The 13757-nt window shown below is 42.5% G+C and overlaps 1 protein-coding gene across 6 annotated transcripts in view; it reads left to right on the top strand.

The window, feature by feature from the left end:
* ECPAS (Ecm29 proteasome adaptor and scaffold) overlaps positions 1 to 13757 on the top strand; it is a 110025-nt gene that overhangs the window by 66929 nt on the left and 29339 nt on the right. For all 6 annotated transcript variants that reach the window (XR_011568196.1, XM_019966715.2, XM_070795274.1 and 3 more), the window contains 11 exons: positions 2526 to 2660; positions 3487 to 3649; positions 4091 to 4263; positions 5518 to 5619; positions 7994 to 8117; positions 9915 to 10060; positions 10434 to 10488; positions 11429 to 11543; positions 12105 to 12173; positions 12887 to 13004; positions 13291 to 13458. Coding sequence is in view for 5 of the 6 variants with exons in the window: in XM_019966715.2 (XP_019822274.1) it covers positions 2526 to 2660; positions 3487 to 3649; positions 4091 to 4263; positions 5518 to 5619; positions 7994 to 8117; positions 9915 to 10060; positions 10434 to 10488; positions 11429 to 11543; positions 12105 to 12173; positions 12887 to 13004; positions 13291 to 13458 (1368 nt within the window). In the remaining variant the exon portion in view is untranslated. The remainder of the gene's footprint in view (positions 1 to 2525; positions 2661 to 3486; positions 3650 to 4090; positions 4264 to 5517; positions 5620 to 7993; positions 8118 to 9914; positions 10061 to 10433; positions 10489 to 11428; positions 11544 to 12104; positions 12174 to 12886; positions 13005 to 13290; positions 13459 to 13757) is intronic.

Genomic DNA, 13757 nt, shown 5'->3' with positions numbered 1-13757 from the left:
GATCTATTGTTTGTGGCAGTGATCTATTTAGGTGAGAGGGGGAGATGAATTGAGAGGCATATAAGTGAAAAAGAATTATTTTTCTGCTTTAAAAATAAAGAAGTAATCATTTTGTATAGTTTAAATAAAACATTATGTAAAACATCTTTCTCTGTCTCTCGACTGCCCAGATTCCTTCCGCTTCCTGCCTCTTCCTCTCTCACCTGACAGACATATAGGTTATCACTTATTTGTATACAGTGTCCCTTCTAGAGTTTAGTTACACGTATAGACGCAGATGAGATCAGCATTTAAAATTTTTCTTCCTTTTTTCACATACAGGTGTTACACAATACTTCTTCGCACTGTTTTGTACCTTCTTTCACTTAGCTTTAGAACATGGACTTATTCCTGCATGACTGTAGAGAGAACATCCTCTTTGTTTTAACAACTTCTTTATTTTCCACTCTATGGCTGTGGAATTATTCTTGGTGTTCAGTCGGTCAGTTGTGTCCAACTCTTTGCGACCCCAAGGACTGCAGCACGCCAGGCTTCCCTGTCCATGTCCATTGAGTTGGAATTACGCTAGATCCTTATTGATGGTCATTTAGGGTACTTCCAGACTGCTGCAATGAACAGTCTGTCATTTTGAATACGAGTGGGTGTATTTTTAGTTGGATTCTGCAGAAACGGAATTGAGGACACATGGATGCAATTTTACTAGACAGCACACATCCTCCATATGAGAAAGTGAAAGCGAAAGTGAAGTCTTGCTCAGTCACGTCTGACTCTTTGTGACACCATGGACTGTAGCCTGCCGTCCATGGGTTACAGGCTCCTCTGTCCATGCGATTTTCCAGGCAAGGGTACTGGAGTGGGGTGCCATTTCCTTCTTCAGGAGATCTTCCCAACCCAAGGACTGAACCCGGGTCTCCTGCGTTGCAGGCAGACGCTTTACCATTTGAGCCATGAGTAGTTCCAATTCAGACTCCACCAACCATGTTGGAGAGTGTTTGGTTCCCATGGTCACACCGAAGGAGTTGCCAGGTTTAGCAAATAAAATGCGGGATACTCAGTTAAATTTGAATTTCAGATGAGTAGAATGAATAATCTGTCTTAGTACAGGTCTGGCTTATGTAGTTCTATGTACCTCTTGTGCTACATAATGCAGTTCTTTTTGGAAGGGACAGTGTGAATTATGGTAAAATGTACAGATTCTTTTAAGTGTGAATGCATGAATGTAATTTACCAAGAGGAGTGAGTTTTGCCCTTTTCTAAAAAAATCTAATCTCATGAAATTGCATCTAGTTCAAAAAGATTTTTTACTCTGTGGAGATTTGCTGATTTTAAAATGATTTTAGACCTTGGCCTTGTAGATCAGGGGTCATTGGCCTGCGGTCTGTGCGCCACATCTGTCCTGCCTCCTGTTAGTGTGGCCTGCCAGCTAACACTAGTGTTTACATTTCTTAAGGGTTGAAGGAAGAATCAAAAGATAAGTAAAATTTCCTGACATGTGGAAATGATAGCGTCAATAAAATTGTACTGGAATCCAGCCACACCCGTGTGTTGTGACTGCTTTTATTAACACAGTGGCAGAGTAGAACTGCTGCATCATTTGGCTCTCTGTAGAAAACATGTAAGCCTCTGTTTTAGATCAGCTGTATATTAATTCCACCTGTTTTATATTTTATATCTTTGATGAAAATGCGCATGATATTTTGGTCTACCCTGTGTGTGGTCAGTCATGTCCAACTCTTTGTGACCCTATGGACTGTAGCCCACCAGGCTTCTCTGTTCATAGGGTTCTCCAGGCAAGAACTCTGGAGTGGGCTGTCATACCCTACTCCAGGAGATCTTCAGGACTCGGGGATCGAACCCACATCCCTTATGTCTCCTGCTTAGGCAGGTTCTTTAGCACTGGCACTTCCTGCCCCCTCCTGGCCCATGCACAGGCTCTCCAAAGATGAAGGTGCATTTTGAGGCAAGGCACTCCTCTCAGGACAGGATGTGCCTAGCTCAGGCCTTCGGTGACTCTGTTATTCAGAATTGGTAACATCAGAAGTCTGCTGGCCCCTTATCCTGCAGTGACATTCGGGCACATGCAGGTCCCTTTCTTTCTTGAAGAGGAAGAAGTTCCCAAAGAATAGATTGGGGTTGGGACCGGGTGGGGGCGGGGGTGGTCCTCTGTCCTAAGGACCCAGGGAAGTGCAGGAACTTGCCAGAAGGGAGAATGAGTGCCCTTGTGGTCCAGAGGGCAGGGATGGTGCAAGGGCGCCCCCACGTGGCCAGAGGTGCCACCTGCAACCACGTGTTCTTTCCCATGGGCCACGTCCATCAGATGCCTCAAAGCTAAAATGCTCATTTTCAGAAAGGGAGGGTAGCTGGGCTTTATTTTGTTTTTAAAAAATAGGTTGTGTCCTTTTCTCAAAAATACCAGTAACTTGAACATTGTAATGTATCATGTATTCTTTTAACTTTAAACGTTAGAAGTTGTCAGCAGGGAGATGATCCTTTATCATGTACATATTTCTTTCTACTTTGCTCAGAGTCTGATGAATAGCAGTAAAGAAGAGATGCGTGAACTGGCAGCCTTGTTTTATTCCGTGGTAGTGTCTACAGTGTCGGGAAATGAGCTGAAGTCAATGATAGAACAGCTGATAAAGACTACGAAGGACAATCATGTATGTGATCAGTTTTGCCTTTATCTTTGTGTGTGTGTGTGTGTGTGTGTGTGTGTGTGTGTGTGTGAAATAGAGGTTTTACAAAAGCATCTAATATATTTTTTCTATGTTCTCATTTGTAAAATGAATGCATAAATTGCTTGCTTTTAAGATGGTAAAGGTGAAATGAGATAGATAGCACATGGATCCAGTCAGTCCAGTCGACAAGTTTGCGTGCCCTGTGTCTCACAGGCATGGTTTTCGGTGCTACGACGAGAATGGGGAGCAGATACACGAGAAGCTCTAGTAGTACTTGGTGCTCAGAAACGCTGGTTCCTTTTTTCTTCCCCATCTCCTGTCGCCTCTCTTTGTACCTGTCCCATCAGGAAACACTGTTGAAGTCATGTGCTTTCAAATATTCTATTGCCTGCCGTGTTTGGAGGTTTTTGCAATTAGAAATAGGCTCTAGTTCGTTGTATTTTGTTGGCAGTAGGGGAAAAATCATGCTTGGAAATTATGATGGCATAGTTATGTAAGTGTTATAAGGGAGAAGAAAGCATGTGTGCTTATCAGAGAGCATTGAGGGAGTCACCTCACCAGAATTGAAGTATGGGATTAGGGAATCCAAATATAAACTCAACTTCTCAGAATTCTCTGTGTTTGAAACTCTAGGTTTCTCTTGTTCGCTAGCTGATTTATTAACATCCCATGGAGCCTCCCATGATCACTTTATTCTTTGGCCTTGTGTTTTATGGGGGAGATGACTGTGATAAACACAGTTATTGCAGTGCATTCACACACGTGTGAGAGGGAGACAAGACATATGCTGTTGTGTTGTTAAATCCAGAGCCCGGAGATACAGCACGGATCCTTGCTTGCACTGGGATTCACAGTAGGAAGATATTTGGCTAAGAAGAAAATGAAAATGGCAGAGCAGCCAAACGTGGAGACACATGCTGATTTCCTGCCCGAACAAGAGGAGCTCATTCAGAGTGCCACAGAAACTATTGGTAATTAACGTGTTTATGCTGATGTGGATGTCAGCATAAACAGGTTACAAGATTTTGAATGAGGTTAAAATTTATTGTAACATTTTAATTTCTTTTTATAGCATTGCACTCTAAACACACAAGCTTTTTCACAAAATCTTGATGCTAAATAAATTCTGTTTTTAATAACACCAAAGGTATTCCCATTTTTCCATATATTTTTTCTATTTGTTTCTGTTTAACAGAGGTGATTCCATTATGGGAAAAAATTTAAATGTCAAAAAAGGACCCCACTCTGTGGTGTTTTATTACTAAAGAAATGATAACAAATTATCAACTAGAATATATTGTAGACTTTGATTTTTATTTGCTGTCTTTAAGAAAATCTCAATTACGTCTCTGGTTGCTTTATATTCCAAGGGTGATAAAGTATAATTCTCTTCTGTGTAAATGTGTTCACAGGCTCATTTTTGGATAGTACCTCCCCTCTCTTGGCGATTGCTGCCTGTACAGCCCTGGGGGAAATTGGCAGAAATGGTCCCCTCCCAGTCCCCAGTGAGGGGTCGGGCTTTACCAAGCTGCATCTTGTGGAAAGCCTGCTAAACAGAATACCCTCCAGTAAAGAAACAAATAAGGCATGTCTCTTACTTTTACCCTTCTCTTCTAAAAACTGTTTAACTTTGAGTTGTGGGTGATTTGTATATAGCCTTGGTATGTGTGCCCTTTTGACTCAGTTACTCCAATTAAGGCCCATGACTTGTTAAGATTTGGGTAAAGATTAAATGCATCAAGTTTATTCTTCTGTCATGCAAAAGGTAGGTAATAAAGTGTTAAATAGTTATATGATTTTTATAATTTCAGACCAGATCTAAATCTTAGCCTCCTTATAACCAGGTGGGTTTTAATAAGTTTGGGCATTGGTAAGCAGTGTGAGTCATCTCTGAGGAAAAGGACCTTTGAATGTGAATGTGAAAGTCACTCAGTCGTGTCTGACTCTGCAACCCCATGGACTGTAGCCCACCAGGCTCCTCTGTCCATGGGATTCTCCGGGCCAGAATATGGGAATGGGTTGCCATTTCCTTCTCCAGGGCATCTTCCCAACTAAGGGATCGAACCCAGGTCTCCTACATTTTGGGCAGTTTCTTCACTGTCTGAGCTACCAGGGAAGCCCAGAGGATCTTTATAGTATTTTAATTTTAGATAAAAACCTTCACAGACTTTAAAATTTTTCTTTGGGATAAGAGTACCTCAGTGTTGAAATGTAAGATGATTTAATGAACAGAAAAACTCAGTTTACTACAAGTTTAATAAATATGTAATCTTATTCTCAATCTAGCTGTTTTTTAAAACTTACCGAGAAGATCGCGATGTAATTTTTATTGGCTGCTATTAGCTAGTCATTACCATCCAAGAATATGCTGAGTGCTTCACATGCTTTTGTTAACTGAATCCTCAGAAGGTCTGGTGGAGTAGGTATGCTTGTCATCTCTGTTTTCCCAGAGGAGGAAAATTCAGAAAAGTGAAGTAACTTGCCTGAGGTCACACAGCCTCAAAGGCTACTAAAAATGGTCTAGCTGTGACCCGATCTTAGGTTCTTCTGGGCCCAGAGTCTACATTTATAACTGTTCTGGTTTGTAGGGTACTGAGCTAAAGACTGTGCTTCCTTCTTTTGTAGTGCTGGACCCTTAATAAACTTAGTTTCATGTCTTTCAACCTCCAGTGTATTATATACATAATTCTGTAAAATTGAATGCTTAAAAAAAAAACACTGATGCATTTAGTTAGACAGACTCCTCCACCCTACCTTCTCATTTTTCTCCCAGAAGACATTTTTCTGGGGCCAAGCTGTTATATAGTTCATTTAAAAAAAAATTTCTCTGTTCTTCCAGATGAAAGAAAGAGCTATCCAAACACTGGGGTATTTTCCAGTTGGGGATGGAGATTTTCCTCACCAGAAGCTCCTCTTGCAAGGTCTGATGGATTCTGTGGAGGTATTTATATTGCTATCTGATTGTTAAGTCATTCAGACAAAAGGCATTTTTTTATTGTTGGAATTTTGCATGTTGTGAGGTTTTAAAATGAGACTTTTATTCATTCATTCACCAAGTGCTTACTGAGTACCAGCTGTGGGCTGTGCTAGACATGGCATTGATTGAGTCACCTGTGCAGGGAAGTCCCTATCTCATGATTTGTTCTGTAAAGTGTGGTGCAGGGTGAGTAGAAGGGGAAATACACCCAGTCAGCTGGCTGTGGGGAGTAGGTGCTGGTGTTCTGGTTGCTCTTGAGTCTGATGTCTTCTAGATAAACGTCCAGTGTGGTGGAGAAGACCTCCAAGTAGACAGCTGCTAGCCAGTGTGATCAGTGACTCAACACAATTGGCCCCAATTGGGCTTCGGTTCTTTTCACTTACTCACATTTTTCTTCACCGGCCTCTTTGTCTGTCTTTGTTCTGAGCTTCTGAAAGACCCTTATTTACTTCTTCTTTCTCAGGTTGTTGCTGTACCTCTTTGGAAAACTCCCCTGGCCCTTCACACGAGGGTAGATTCGTTAGTTCTCTGTGCTTTCTTGCCTCTCCATATTTTTCTTCACATTTATCACAGTTTCTAATTGCCCACTAGACTGAAGGCAGAGTTTGTTTTGTAACCCTGCAGCCCATAAAACTGGGGCCAGGCGGTGTGATTGGTAGAGTCTCGATGAAGTATTTTTGAGGTGAAATTTTTTGACAAGAAATTAAACTCATGTCAGATTCTCCCTGGATATCACTGACATTGTAATCTCTTGGGGAAAAGTTTGTGATGTCTGGTTTCTCATCCTTTTTCTTTTTTTAAATCTGTGATATAGATGGGTTTCTTCCAGTTTTATATAAATAAATGAAGGTTTGTCTCGATTCTTAACTTGCTACTGAGGACATTATAAGAGTTTAGAAATTTAGAAATATGAACAGCTTGAAATATGCTGGAGAGAGTAAAGGATTTAAAAAAAAAGAGAGCAAGAACCAGAAGCAAAATATCTTCACAGTCAGCTAGGACAGAGTTCTAAAGGTTTTTTGTGGTTGTTTTTTCTTTTGACTTTTTATTATGGAAAATTTCAGACATGCACCAAAGTAGAGAGAATAATAATGTAATGATCTCTATTCAGCCACTCTTTATTTCTAGAATAGTTAAAAGTCTACATATCATCTTCACAGATGGAGTTAGGGAGTTTTGTTTTTGTTTGTAATGCCAACTACATTGTATTAACATGTGAACGTGTAAAAACAGGCACATAAAATGAACCCCTATTATGAGATCCTCTGTGCTGAGATAGCTTTTCTCAGCTTAGAGTTGCCAAGAGAAGCTTTTGACCAGGAAGGCTGTAAGACCAAAGCCCTTGGGTCATTGGGCGTGAGGTGTCAGCACCTGATGCCTTACAAGCCTAAAGCCCTTGGCTGGTAGAGCATGTGTCTGTGTGTCTGTGAGTCTCAGTCGTTTCTGACTCTTCACGGCCCCATGTGTGTGTGTGTGTGTGTGTGTGTGTGTGTGAGTGTGAGTATGAGTGAGTCTCTTAGTTGTTTCTGACTCTTCGCAGCCTCGAGGTGTGTGTGTGTCTGTCTGTTAGTCTCTCAGTCGTTCTGACTCTCTGTGGCCCTGAGAACTGTAGCCCACCAGGCTCCTCTGTCCATGGCAGGCAAAAGTACTGAAGTGGGTTGCCATTCCCTTCTCCAGGGGATCTTCCCAATCCAGGGATCTAATCCGGGTCCCCTGCACTGCAGGCAGATTCTTTACCGACTGAGCTACCAGGGAAGCCCTGACAACCATTTGAGAGGATCTTGCAGATGTCATGTAATTTAAGTGTACAGAGAGGAGATGTCTGTCAGTGATGAAGGCCAATGTTATTGTACAGTTACTACCAATCAGGTGTCTACTAGTCGCCGTTTGTACATTAACCTTGTTTAATCCCTATGGCCTGAATGAGGTGGGTGATGGTATTATTTATGCTCATGTTACAAACGACATTGAGGCTCAGAGTTTAGTGCTGTTAAACTTAACTGATGAGAGACAGAATTTCCCTCGAGATGTGTATGGCTTCGCAGTCTGTCCCTTCTCCCCAAGTGAATGATTCCAGTCTTCCAAAGATTAAAAATCGCTTATTGGTTCTCTGCTTAGGTGAAAAGTGCAACGTGGACTTGGGAAAAGATCCTCAAGTCCTTCTTGGGCGCTCTGTTCCCTCACCCTGCCCCACTTTCCAACCATCCTGTTAGAGCGTTCCAGGCAAGAGTGGAAACAAAGCACGCTGAGAAACAAGACCAGTAAGCGGCCTTTTTATGGAAATGGATGTTTTTAAAATGTTCCCTCTGACCCCTGGCTTCTGTCCCCTTCATTGCAGGCCAAGCAAATAGAACTGCAGTTCACCATCGGTGAAGCCATCACCAGTGCCGCGACAGGGACTAGTTCTGTGGCTGCCCGGGATGCCTGGCTGGTGACCGAGGAGGAGTATACGCCCCCCGCCGGTACCTTGTAGTCAATTAATGCGTTTATTCCCACCACGTAACTCTCTTCTGTTCTTGTTACCACCTCTGAAGCCAGAGGAAAAAATATATACGTTCCATTTTTTTTTTTTGACTCTTTTTCCAATAATTGTATATGTCTTCTGAGTTCGGCTCAGTCAAGAAAGATAGCTGGTTAAAGGAGACGGAGCACAAAATGAGCAAGAACCGTTTCTTTAGTCCTCTGGCAAGGAGGCCAAGGAGTTAGCTGTCGATTCCCTTCAAACCTGTGCTCTGTCCATGAGGATTCCTTGGGGTGTTTAGCCAGTGTCAGAGGTCAAGGCCTAGCAATCTCCCAAGTTTTGTGTGCCCCGATTCTTTTTTTTTTTTTTTGTAATTTTCCTTTTTAATTGATTTTTTAATTGGATGAAAACTGCTTTATAATGTTGTGTTGGTTTCTGCCGTTTAGCAACGCAAATCAGCCATAATTAGACATACATCCCTCCCTCTGGAGCCTTACTGCCCTCCCGCATCCTACCCCCTGCATCAGTAATATTATTTATTTTTTCTTGGCTGTGCTGGGTCTTTGTTGCTGCGTGTGGACTTTTCTCTAGTTGGTGGCAAGCAGGGGCTCTTCTCGAGTTGCAGTGTTGGGCTTCTCAGTGTGGTGGCTTCTCTTGTGTGGAACATAGGCTCTAGGGTACTTGGGCTTCAGGAGTCGGGGCGTGTGGGCTCCAGAGCACAGGCTCAGTAAGGCTCCTGGGCTTAATTGCTCCTTGACAAGTGGAATCTTCTCAGACCAGGGGGTTGAACCTGTGTCTCCTGCATTGGCAAGCAGATTGTTTACCCCCAGGGAAGCCCACCCCTGATTCGTTATCACACAGTGCCAATCATGCTGCAGGTACGTCTCTCCACTGAGTTGCTCTGGCTTTTAGTGACTGTGTAGGTGAAGGAATGTGCACTTTCTCACTGCACGTTACAGATAGAGTGACTTCACATCTCCTGTATGCTGTGAACATCCTCCGGGCACAGGATGGCTGTCCATAGCCAGAGGTCCCGCTGAGGCTAATCCTGCCGGCCTCAGTAGTGCTGAGCTTGGGGAGCTCTGGAGGGACAGGGAAGGAGAACAGCGGTGTAGTAGCTGGAGGAGGAAGGCGAGGGTAATAGAGGTTGGTTTTCGTGTTAGTTTTTAGGTGGGAGATGGGAAGGATACGGCAGAGAAAGAAAAATTGCTGACACCAGAGAAGATGGGGATCATGAAAATTAAGGCAAAATTAACACAACATTGTAAATTAACTATACCCCAATAAAAATTTAAAAACAAAAAAACCCATTTATTTTAAAAACTTAATGTGCAGTTAAGGTTCAAAAGTGAATATGAAGGAAGGGAAATAACTTTTTTCTCCTGCAGTCATGATTTAAATGAGTAAAATTACATTAATCATACGGATATTAAAAAAATTAAGATAGTGTCTTAGAGAAGTTTTTTCGGTTCAGAGCATAATGAAGAGGAAGGCGCAGAGGTTTTCTGCACCCTCCACCACTGCATATGCCTAACCTCCCCCATGTTGGTGATGGTTTTTCATTCTAGGAAACGAGGGGTGTCTGAGTACCTTTGAAAGGTTATTTAGTTTATGCTGGGTTCTGAAGTGAATGATTATCAGTTCCTTCAGCAATTTATTTAAGCACCTTATTTGTTTAGATATTAATATGTTGTAGGATTGTTCTGTTGAGTAAATGTTGATTAACATTTGACATTTTTTTCAGAAGCTCTGTTCAGTTATTTTAATTTGCTTCTTGTCATTCTTTTCTTTTCCCTAGGAGCCAAAGTTAATGATGTGGTCCCCTGGGTGCTGGATGTGATTTTAAATAAACACATCGTCAGTCCCAACCCACATGTGAGGCAAGCAGCGTGCATCTGGCTCCTTTCCCTTGTGAGGAAGCTCAGTACCCACAGTGAAGTGAAGGTAGGCCATCTCCAAGCGCGATGCAGCTCTGCTGCAGGCTGTTTATGAAATATTTATAATAGGTGTCGGAGGGAAATGTATGGGGTAAGGGCCGTTAACCAGTAACAGATACTGTGAAGTAAGCTACACGTGAAGGAATGAAGGCTGATCCCTGGTGTATATGCACTGGAGGATGATTCTTAACCTGAAGGGGTAAAGCCAGAGGAAGTGGGGGGACGGGGAGGTTTGGACTGTGTGAGTGGACTGCTGTCAGTGGTACAGCCTTCAGGTAGCTTGGCCACCTTCACAGGTGGTGTGGACCCCGAGAGCAAGATTCTCAGTCTCCCAAGGGGGTAGAGTTTCAGTGTTCTGAATGTCTCTTTTCTTATTTCAGTCTCATCTTAAAGAAATCCAGAGTGCATTTGTTTCTGTTCTGTCAGAAAATGATGGTAAGTTATTGGTAAATATTTGATTTCCAAACTTCTTTAAGCTTGTATCGTAAATTTTGAAAAATCTAGATTATGACCATAAGAGAAGGCTACAGGAAACTTGATTCTTACGTACTTATTCATTGTGTGTGTTAATTGCTCCGCTGTGTCCAACTTTTTGCAACCCCATGTACTGTAGCCTGCCAAGCTCCCCTGCTCATGGTATTCTCCAGGCGAGAATACTGGAGTGGGTTGCCATGCCCTCCTCCAAGGTATTTTCCTGACCCAGGGATCAAACCCACATCCCTTGCATCTCTTATGTCTCCTGCATTGGCAGGCAGGTTCTTTACTATAGCGCCACCTGAGAAGCCCATCCATTTTATTCATTAATGAATCATTTATTCATTAGATCAGTTTTGCATTTGAAAGTGGAGCCGAGGCTATCTTTAACGTTCGTAGCTTCTACTAATAATAGCTTTCTCCTACTTAGGATTCATTTTTTCCCTTTGTGATTTAAGCTAGGAGAGGGTGCAAATATATGTATTAGATATTTAAATAGTAGCTTTGTTTTATAAATTGTCTTAAACGTGTGATATAATATTGAGCTTTCATTTAAAAATTACCCGTGGGTTCTCCTGAAATGGATTACGTCTCGTGTGTGCACCTTGCATCCGCTGACCGTTGGTCACTGCGCACTGCCCACTGAGGCCCAGCAGGGTTGGCTTGATTTGTGAGTTGGGTATTGTGTGAATGCAGTTCTCATTTAAGGGACTTGGCTGGTGTCCTGTCCACTCAGATGATTTAATACATTTTTTTAACAAAATAGGTTGATGGTGTTTTCATATCTTTGCTTTGATATCATTTTTGGTTAATGTTACAGGTTTATTAAAGTTTTTTTCACTTGATGGCTAGAGAACAAATTTTTCTTAAAAGAATATTGTTTTGTCTGACTTTTGTGTAGAACTGAGCCAGGATGTTGCCTCAAAAGGCCTTGGGTTGGTGTATGAATTGGGCAATGAACAAGACCAACAGGAATTGGTTTCCACTCTTGTAGAAACACTGATGACTGGCAAAAGGTACAGTGAACTTGGAAACTTCAGATTTGAACACGCAGGGCAAGCTTTGTACATACCAAGAATACGCAGTGAAAGAAGGGAAGTTCAGCTTTTGGTTTTCCTATTTATTAAGCCTTTTCTAAATTGCAAGTCGTCACCTGCTACGCTGTGGACAGCAGTTTAATTATCCAGTGTATACTGTGTAGAAAGTAAACTCAATTACTGTTTACAAACATGCCAATAACTCAGGCTTTGAAAACTGAATGATCTCGGAACAGGTAAAGCATTGGATTACAGAAGTACCGTAATTATGATTGGCTAAACGGAAATGAAGACAGGAAAGAGGACTTGCATATCCCGCACAGTCTGATCTGTGAAGAGAATCTATTTGTTCTTCCTAGACTTTATTTTACAGAATTCTCAGGCTAATGGGAAGGGCGAGTTGGCTTTTACATCTTGCTCACTGTAGATACTTAATAAGGAGTTGATTTTATCAGTTTACAGCTGAAATGTTTACATTAGTTGAATGGCAGTATGAAAATTTTGAGGCTCATGTAAATTCTTGCTGCTGTTTTCGTTTAGAGCTAAACATGAAGTTTCCGGAGAGACAGTGGTGTTTCAGGGAGGAAGCCTTGGCAAAACCCCTGATGGGTAAGTGTGCCAAATCCACCCATCATTGGAGACGCCTTCCGTCCAGTGGAGAGGACACTCACCAAGTTGATTTCCAGCTTTGTGGGAAGTGTTGTGTGTTAGCGGAAGAAGACCCTTCAAAGAAAAAGCATAGGTTTTTAGATTCAGTTTCCTGGAAACCAGACTGAGATGGAACTCTGTGTGCTGGAATTGATTGAAGGGGACCCCGGGGTCCTCACCTGGGGAGTAAGGGGGCAGGACGCGGCCAGGAGCCAAGAAGGAGCTGAACTGCTGCCCACATTTACGAGGTCCTGACCCATCAAGGAGCCCAGGACTGGACTGGGAGGGCGATTCAAAAAAGTTCTTATCACTCTAGCTTAGAAAAGACGTAAGGAAGACAGAAGTTGTCTTTAGACGGCTCTGTCAGGATCCACAGACTTTGGTGCACAGTGTACTGAAGGATTATCGCTGCCTCAGAGGTGACGAGGGCTCCACCCGCACGGGCATCGTATGTACCTTAGGTCATTCACCAGCTGTTGCTGAGAACTGAATTAGGCGACTTCTTAGTTTCTCTTCACCCTGGTTCTCTGCCTATGTGGTAAAGAGATAACTCAATATTGGAAATTTAGTGAAAATGTAATTTTAAAATGTCTAGTAATATTGGTAGTGTAATTTTTGTTAGACTGGAGGTAGAGAAATACATTACTGTGTACTTTTTGGTTCTTGTTTTCAAGCCAGGGCCTCTCTACTTATAAGGAGCTCTGTTCTCTGGCAAGTGATCTTAGTCAGCCGGATCTGGTGTATAAATTTATGAATCTAGCCAACCATCATGCGATGTGGAACTCGAGGAAGGTAAGTGGCTGTTGCCCAACAGTTTTATTTTTTTTTCTTCCCTTCAAATCAAACCTGCCTCACTGGCAGATGGTGACAATTGATAACACAGTGTGTTTTGTACACGTCTGTGGTGAGAGAGCTCCGTCCCACCCCAGAGCTGGTATAGTGTTGATACTGGACACTCGGTAAATCAGGATGTCTTCAGGGACAAGGCTAGGAGGGGAACTTGTGTGGTATTTAATGTGTTAATATTTTATTGCAGTAGGTGTGTCTGAGCCACTTCACCTTGCTACTGTCTTTTTAGGGTGCTGCTTTTGGTTTTAATGTAATTGCTACCAGAGCTGGAGAACAGCTGGCTCCTTTCCTGCCTCAGCTAGTTCCGCGTCTTTATCGTTACCAGTTTGATCCCAACCTTGGCATTCGACAGGCCATGACAAGTATTTGGAACGCACTGGTCACTGACAAGTCAATGGCAAGTATCTGTGAACGCTTGTCCCAGATTACAGGCGGGGTGTAAACCCAGGCTTACCTTCCTTTCTCCTCTGTATACCTGTTTGTTTAAACGAATAGACTTTCTTTCATCTTTTTGCTTTCTTCCTCCTTTCAAGGTACCAAAGACGCTCATGACAACATTTACTGAAACCTCAAAAATAGAAGTAATGAAATGTCTAGTGGGTGGATGGCTAAGGAACTGGCAGTGTATCCACACCAGTGGAAGCTGTGTCGATAGCACTGATGCGGTGGAGAACAGGAGGTGGATGAGGAAGCAGG

The sequence above is a fragment of the Bos indicus genome, chromosome 8, assembly GCF_029378745.1.
Source record: "Bos indicus isolate NIAB-ARS_2022 breed Sahiwal x Tharparkar chromosome 8, NIAB-ARS_B.indTharparkar_mat_pri_1.0, whole genome shotgun sequence".
NCBI lineage: Eukaryota > Metazoa > Chordata > Mammalia > Artiodactyla > Bovidae > Bos > Bos indicus.
This window is presented reverse-complemented; position numbering and strand designations above follow the sequence as displayed.